General features: G+C 41.3%; 1 protein-coding gene across 1 annotated transcript in view; it reads left to right on the forward strand.

Annotated features, from left to right (window-relative positions):
* The window catches only part of SYNE1 (spectrin repeat containing nuclear envelope protein 1), a 514523-nt gene that overhangs the window by 434784 nt on the left and 71092 nt on the right, over positions 1–8647 (forward strand). Inside the window, exons 117-121 of the mRNA XM_019550064.1 lie at positions 155–359; positions 1713–1895; positions 3325–3471; positions 7713–7867; positions 8347–8494. Coding sequence (XP_019405609.1) covers positions 155–359; positions 1713–1895; positions 3325–3471; positions 7713–7867; positions 8347–8494 — 838 coding nt within the window. The remainder of the gene's footprint in view (positions 1–154; positions 360–1712; positions 1896–3324; positions 3472–7712; positions 7868–8346; positions 8495–8647) is intronic.

Below are 8647 nucleotides of genomic sequence, written 5' to 3' on the forward strand. Positions count from 1 at the left end.
TATAACTTACGTTAGTGACCTCTTGCACACCATTATTTGTCAGAGTAGTAGACAACTTATTCCTCTCATAAGCCTGCAAAGAGTATGCAATGGTTACTCCCCTGTAGTTCTGTTAACTCGCACGATTTGACAATCCATTTGATTTTTCTACCAGGTGGAACAACCTTCTGGAAGAAATTGCAGAGCAACTGCACTCCAGTAAGGCTCTGCTTCAACTTTGGCAGAAATACAAAGACCATTGCAGCGAGTGCTCTTCAAAAGTCCAGCAGTATGAGGACCAGACCAATGACCTGCTGAAGAAAGCCACTAACAAGGATATAGCTGATGATGAAGTCACTGTTTGGATTCAGGATTGCAATGTATGTTGAGTAGTTCAGTATTTTCTTTTTATTCTATTGTCTAAAATTGCATTGGAGTTTCTGATATTGACCAATCTACTCGAGCTTCTTCAATATTTGTTTTCAGCACTTGTATGTAAGTATAGTATTTTTTGTTCATTGAAGAATACCTCGGATATGTAAGTGTGGGCTGTAGATCTGCTAACCAAAGCACTCTGAGACACCATGCCAAAATGATCTATTCTGACCTTCTTGATCACAGGGTACTAAGTCAGTCGTATTGAGCTCCTTAGATTTTTACATGCATCCTCTCACTTTGTTCCTCATCCTTCTCTTTGTTATTTTTTTCTATTTGTGCCTTAACACCACAGTGAAAACAGATTAATTATCTTTAGGTCCAATCATACAGTCTCTGCTTATCCACGTGACCCTTACTCATACAAGTGGTCCCATAGACTTCTATGGGCATCATCACATGAGTATCATAGGACCAGGCTTTGACCTTGCCCATCTACTCAAAGCTGTCAGGTTTTTTTGAGGCAAAAAAGAAGAGACGAGTCCAAAGTTTCTGCTCCATCCAACCTTTTCCTCCATGTGAAAGGGAACCATATGTATTGTTGCAGTCTTAAGATTCTGCCCCTTCACCAAATTATTCACATGTCAAAGCAAAGCCTTACATTTTCTCCTCAACTTAAACTTTTTTTTCCATATTTAGTTCTCCTAGTCAATTGTATGCCTGTTTCTAAGTAAGCTCTTTCTTTTTTCAGTCAGTTCAATGTTCATTAACAATTTACAGGAAACAAAAATTGCTACCTAAAATTGCACTCATACGCTTCAGTCATTTGCTGCCATAAGAAACTTCTAACCAGAAAAGCAGCATTCTCTTTTCCTGCACTGATATTAAATCCTTTTGCCTTGTAGAATTTTTCCATGAAAAATAAGGGAGTAAAATCTCTTTGGTATGTTTTACTAGTGGATTAGCTCAGCAATAATAGGGGATTTTCTCAGATTTGAACAGATTACTAAACATCTCTACTACTAGAAAAGATGTTACATCAACTCATCTTCAGTTCTCAAAACTTACTTAAAGATAGCTAATCATCTGTCTAATCAGCTCATTCCTGGGCTTTTGAACATATGCATTTCATCACATTCTTCCCTTTAAATTGTTTTCCACACTAATTTAAGCCAGGTAAGAGTTGCAAGAGGTTTCTACAGTGGAGTATAGTACTAACTATGTTTAAGTGTAATCATTCTTTTTATTCCCGTGAATTCCATGTCAAGTGTTTAGGCCCCCTTTCTTCTCAACCTCAGCTGTTAACTTTTTTAAAACAGGTGATTTTCAAGTTTGTGTTTGCTTATGTCTTACTGTAGGACCTGCTCAAAGGCCTGAGGACAGCACAAGATTCTCTCTCAGTTCTCCATGACTTGGGAGACCAGCTTAAAAAACAAGTGGAGACTTCTGCAGCAGCAGCCATCCAGTCTGATCACCTTTCTCTGAGTCAAAACTTGTCAGCCTTAGAACAGGCTCTTGGCAAGCAACAGGCTATACTTCAGGTACAAATAATTTGTTCATATTCCTTGGTGCTGACAGTATCACTCTATCTGCAAAAATGTGCACTAGGCAAACATGCACAAAAGAGTGCCAAAAGAAATCTATGCTGTATACACAACAGCAATTCATAGGCATTAATGTACTATGTGTAGCATGCAGTCAAAGGAGGGAGAAGTAAACGTACTCAAACTCCTTGAAAGAAACTGGGGAGGTAATCAGGTAATGGAAAAGGAAAAGACAGCCATGAAAAGTGCTGAATGTTTCTATGGGAATCTAGAAAATTCGTAGTAATTGTAGACATAACAAGCAGGTAAGCTATTAGGTACCAATAAAACATCCAAAAATGATCCTTCCTCCCAGTTGTTAACAACTCCTCACATTTAAGTCCATAAGAGCTTTTACCATTGCTTTGGAAAGAAAAAAAGAGTTAAGCTGCAATCCCACTTTTCAAATCTGTAAAGGAATCAATAAAGTGTCTGGGTTCTTCAATCAATTTTCAATGGCATGGAAAATATTCAGGGCCACTATTGACTAAAAGTCAGGATTCGTAGCCATAACACAGAAAACCTAAAGCAGTCATCTGTTCAGATGACTTAGTGGTATAACCAAAGGAATTGAACATGCCTAGAAAGCGCTCATACGTATTTTTTAAAGATCAAGCAAAAATAAAAACTAATATCATAGAAGATTTTGTAACCATCTGAAATGTAACTGCAACCAATATTTATTTTTGTTACAAGCACATCTTAAGTAGAATATTCAGTGTCACTGATGTCTTGAAATAATTTTAATTGCAGCTCTCTTATTTGGTCCTTACACCAGTAAATTATTAGTAATATATTTTGTTCTTTTTAAATGAGCCTATGCATGTAATTGTATTAAAATCAACAGTTGCACAAAGTTTAAAATATTAAACAATGCTATTTATAAGTCAGAGGCTCTTGAAAACCCTGGAAACCACCCCTATTTTTTTAATAACTATTTGTAACTTCCTTGAACTTCTAACTCAGCTGACTGACTTATAAAATCCCTGAGAATTAAGTATTTACCTTTGGCCATTTTGATCAAAGTACTTAAGCATGTGCTTGGGTGCTTTATTGAATGAGTACTTTAAAAGCAAATGTTATAATTGTTTCTCATGGCCAGTTTTTTCCTATGTGTAGCAAAAAACCCCAAAATTGAACTTTCAGAAATAATTCAGACTTTACCATGAAAGTACCACACTACCATCAGCATTACCAAATACTAACTCCACTATAAAAGAACAAAACAAAAACAAACAACTGTCACGTTGCTACCATTGAGAAGCGGTATTGCAGGAGTTTGTGAACATCAGAATGGGAATTAGTGACTGAGTGAGTGATGGCTAGCTACATAATATTTATACAATCAGATGTAGGCTTTTAAACACTGGGTTCTTTTGTACTGAAGACTGGCATCCTGGACTACGAGACATTTGCCAAGAGTCTGGAAGCTCTGGAGGCCTGGGTAACAGAAGCTGAAGAAGTGTTGAAAGGACAGGACCCTACTCATTCATCAGACCTCTCCACAATTCAGAACAGGATGGATGATCTCAAAGTGAGTGACTAATATTGACAGTATTGCATTACATTATAGTGCTAGGTTGATTAATTTATAACATGATATAATGGTATTTAACCAAATCCAAGATGACTTTGAATTTAAAACAACTTCCCAAGAATTAGATTTTATGTAGGGAAAATGTTAAAATTTGTAATAATTTTTCATGTATGGAATCTAAGTATTGGAGGGTCATCTTAAATTCATCCTCCCCAGCACCGCAGTGGGGAAAGTGGGTGTAGGGGAGCAGGCCAACCCTGCCATTTGTACCCCCTGCAGCCTGTGCCCCTGCTGCCCCCGGTAGTGCTCCTGTTGCCTGTTCCCTTCCCCCTGCAGTCTCTGGAGCCAGAGTTGGAGCTATGCCTGACCTTAAGCATCAGAGAGCAGGCCATCAGGGGAGAGGGGCAGGCGATTGCTGCAGCTCTGCCTCTGGCCCCAACTTGGGCTCAGAGCCAGAGTTGGAACCACAGCAGCCACCTGACCTCCTCCTCTTCACCTTGTACTTGAATCCAAGAGCAGGTTTTCCCCCCATGTTGAATGGGGGAAAAACTCATCTTGGATTCAAGTCAATATGATATATGCATAAGATGCAAATGTATGTTCAGTTAACATTAAAGGTGTGAAAAGCTCGTATTCACAAGACAGAAAAACTAAAATTAATTCTGACGATCCAGCCTTACATTTCTTCATTGTATCTCTATGCAAAGATGATATGGATAGGTAAACTGGCTGGAATAAAACTGTTCTAAAATAGTATTTGAGCCAAAGAGTTTAGAAAAGGTCGGTGATTTTCTTTACTTGCTTTGTACTCTACATTTTACTACACCTATGCAATTCCCTGGTTTGAACCTGGCACGGGAAACACAAAAGCTGAAATACCAGGTATAACAGGTGCCAGGCCCCAGGGGTGGCCATGACACCACCTGCTGGTTATGCCACTCCTACTTCACTCTGGCTTTCTGGGTCCCAACAGCCTTCTTCCCACCTACCATACCTTGCTGTAAATATTTAACTTGGAAAAGGGAGGCTGCCCAGAGATCCCCAAGCAATCCCTTCTACACCAACAGACTATGCCTTAAGGGCTAATTTTCTGTTTTCCAACCTCCCCTGTAGCCGTGCCCATTAGGGGTGTGTGAAGCAGGCCCTCTTCCATTGGGATTCAGATTTGGCCCAAATCGGGGGAAGTGATTCGATTCGTTGATTTGGATCACTGTCCCTGATTCGATTCGGCCAAATCCAAATCTGAAGATTTGATGCTGATTTGGAGAATCAAAGATTTGGCCTTAGACACAGCTTTTAAAGTTTTTTCTACATATCTTGAGGTACCAGCATGGCTTGTGACCCCTGTGATGGAGCATCCCATAGGAGTGCGAGGGGGGCCCTCCATGTGCTTGGTGGCAAATCTTGAAGCTCCTGCTCTAGAAGGCTGCAGTGGACTTCCGGTCCACTTCTGGGTCTGCCAGGGAGCATGCTGGGGGGGCCCCCTGCACTCCCCTAGCTCAGCGACTGGCTGCAGGGAGACCCCAGGTGCCCCTTCAGACCCAGGAGGCCCGAGTCGCCAAGCCAGGAGGGTGTGGAGGGGCCCTCAGGACGCTCCCTGGTGGACCAAGAAGTGGACCAGAAGTGCTTCTGGTTCACTTTCGGGTCTCCTGCCGAGCACACTGGGAAGCCCCCCATGCTTCTGTGGGATGCTCCATGCACCCCACCGTCACAGCATTCACAAGCCCCTGCTACCTAGAGGTGTGTAGAAAAAACATTTAAAGCTGTGTCTATGTCCAAATCACCAAATCTCTCTCTTCGGAGGGTTCCAATTCAATTTGGAGAGATTAAAGGGTCTCCTGATTTGATTCAGATTCGGAGATTCACCCACCAAACTGGGCCAAATCTCCCCTGAATCAAATCAGAGACCAGACATTCACACAGCCCTAATGCCCATGCCTTATAGATGTTACCATAAATCATCTACTGGGTCTGATAGCCCTATCTGTCAATCAACTAATAACCTTAGCTGCTGAGCCCCTGGTCCCAGAATGGCTTTCTGTTCTCTGGGCCACTGGCCCTGGTCTGTTTTCTGTCTGCCCTAGCCTTCAGCCCCTCTCCAGACTTTAGCCCCTCTTGGCTTAAGCCTGATTGTCTGTATCCTTACTGTGGCCTAAGCCTTCTGCACTCTCTGGGCCTTGTCTCTGCTCTGCTCAGGCTAGATTCCAGTCTCTCTCTCTCTCTCTCTCTCTCTCTCTCTCTAAGTTGCAACTTTCTTCCTGGTTACTACCTGTCTGTATCTTGCCTAATCCCTGGCAAGGCTGAAAGCAATTGCATGCCACTTAGGCACTGTTACAGCCTCCTCCTCCTCCCCAGTAGTCCCAAACCAAGCCGCCAGTCTAAAATCCAAAACAGAAACCAAGCATCCCAGCTATAACTGAAAGACTCCAAGCCTATGGGCTGTATAACAAGTTTCCCTTCCGCCCTGGCAACACTTCAGCGCCTTACTTGCACCACCATGGCAGCACAGGAGTCATCTGGGTACTCTCCTGTAGCCTTCCAGACCAGGAGCTAGTTCCCCTGCATCTTGCTGGGCCAGACTGCCTGACTGAGCTCAGGCACTGGCTTTATGTGCCTCCTTTGTCCTGCCCTATCCTGTTATGTGACTGCAGGCACTCACAGGTGTGTTCCCTTTCTTGTGCCTGATGACCTGTCTGCTCTGCCTGGTAGGGCTTAGCTTCACTGTCTGCAGCCCTTTGCTTCTTAGCTGCCTCCCTGTCTGCCTTGGCACAGTTTGCTACCCTGTCTCCACTCCATGGGTGAGTTTCCCTCCTGGGATTGACCTCTGTGTAACTAGCAGTCTATTTGTGGACAGTCAGCTCATTAGCGGTTAGCCAGCTTCCTAGCTGCCAGCCCTCCTTGATTTAACTCAGTCTGCTAGTTTCCTCTTATAGTAACAGGTTAGTTTCCTCTTATAGTAACAGGAGCCTGGAACCAGTAAGTACCAGGCAGCCCATGATTTTTTCCATATAGATTTTTCAGAGAAGGGGTTCAGATAAGATTGACTTCAGGTATCCAAAATTTTGGATGGTTACCCAGACTGAATCACCAAACATTTGAAGTTCCAACCTATTAAACTTGTATTGGATATTGTGTGGTATATGTTTTAGGGCATTCCATATTTGAGCAGCATATGGCAAGAAAATATTGGTCTACCAGGATTTTTTTAATATCCTTTATGTTAAAATTCCTGAGGAGAATATTTCAATAGATATATAAAACACATTAGTGATCCCCGAATCAGTGACATATTGCACATCTTAATCCAAAATGAATTCTGAGATCTCAAAGATTGATGCTGAATGCACATACTATACTATGATGCTGTGTAATAGAACCCCTCTGGAAAATGTACTTAAAGTATACATTTTGGGGTAGATCCAAACTTCTCCAGGTTATTTTTGTTGGGTTCAGATTCCTACTTTAGGCCTGGTTCTACCTCATTAAGTATTGCACTTTTTTAAACGTATGTTATGTCATTCCATGTATTATTTTAAGGTATCAGATACCTTAATTAAAATCACTGTGTGTTTATATATATCTATACACTATTAATTATACAGTATAACCTGTAATATATTGTACTTTTAATGGTTTGATTATTTATTTCTTCCTCAGGTTCTCTCACCACCACAACCTGTTTTTCTCTCTCTTTGCCCCCTTCATTTTCCTTTCACCAAAATTAGCTTACAAAACTGTTCTCCATCATGGATGCACTGATCAATATGAAATGATACCTCTTGCACGATAAGAGCATAACTTTTGGGCATGGTTTAACTGCAAACATGAATTTTAAAAGACCTTTCCATTTGGGTTCGCTAACCCAGCATTTCATGTTAACCAACCTGAGATAAAACCATGTTTTTTTTCAGTGCGGAGATGCCCTTTGAAGTGCCCTCCTTTGGCAACTCAGATGTGTAAATCCCAAGTCTGGCAAAATATATAAGTTAATATTTAACTACTTAAAACATGAACAATTCCTCATGCTTATTTAAGCATGTGATTAAGTGGTTTGCTGGACTGGAGCCTTTGAGACTAGGACCTAGTCTGCCTGGTAACACAGAACATTTACCAAAAAGTGGCAATCCAGGCTGTTCCAGTATTTTTTGGCTTGGAGCTATTGCATAATTTTCCAGGTTACAGCATCATCATTACTGAATTTTTTGCATAGTTAATGCATTCTTTGTCACTTGTTGCAGAGCCAGATGTTAAAGTTCAGCAGTATGGCACCAGATTTAGACCATCTGAATGAGCTGGGTTACAGACTACCTCTGAATGATAAAGAAATCAAAAGGATGCAGAATTTGAACAGGCGCTGGTCTGTTATCTCCTCGCAAACCACAGAGCGATTCAGGTGGGAGCAGCTAGAGGGCCATATATTATTCTGGGTTAGTCATCTTTAGCTGGAAATGGTAGTTTAATGCAAATGAAACTTATGTTACAGATATTTCATTAACAAAAGCTACTTTCCTTTGAGATAACTAGGACCCCCTTTTTATAAAGAAACCATGAGCTTGTCCCTCTACATTGAGCACAGAAGCTGCTTTGTAGAGGGAATGGCACTAAAAGGAACGTGACGGTGCTTTTGAACACAAGGTAACATTTACAGTGGGAAAATCGGCACTACTTCTTTACATATAGATTAAATAAATAGGAAAGCAGATGTACACATGTGTGTTTTGTGTGCACTTCTGTAAAAATATTTTTTCAAAGATAAAGCAGCACATGAGTTTTAATTAGATCTGTTAAATAGCTCTCCAAGAAACCACTTCAGCTTTTTGTTTGGGTGTGTGGGATTGGAGACCTTACTGAATCAATCTTTCATCTTTTCAGTAAGCTACAGTCTTTCTTGCTGCATCACCAGACCTTCTTAGAGAAATGTGAGACTTGGATGGATTTCCTGATTCAGACTGAGCAGAAGCTGGCTGCAGAGATTTCAGGAAACTACCAGAGTCTTTTGGAGCAGCAGAGGGCACATGAGGCAAGTTACAACAAATGTACTCTGCTGAGCAATATTTTACTTTATCCTGAAAATGGTGATCTCTGTAACTACTGAGAATCAAAAAGGTCAAAAATCCACTTGAGCCTAGTAGCCCAATGGGCTAGCATGGGTAAGACCCATCAGTTTCCCAAC

This window comes from Crocodylus porosus, unplaced genomic scaffold (assembly GCF_001723895.1).
Source record: "Crocodylus porosus isolate Cpor-Errol unplaced genomic scaffold, CroPor_comp1, whole genome shotgun sequence".
In the NCBI taxonomy this organism is placed as follows: domain Eukaryota; kingdom Metazoa; phylum Chordata; order Crocodylia; family Crocodylidae; genus Crocodylus; species Crocodylus porosus.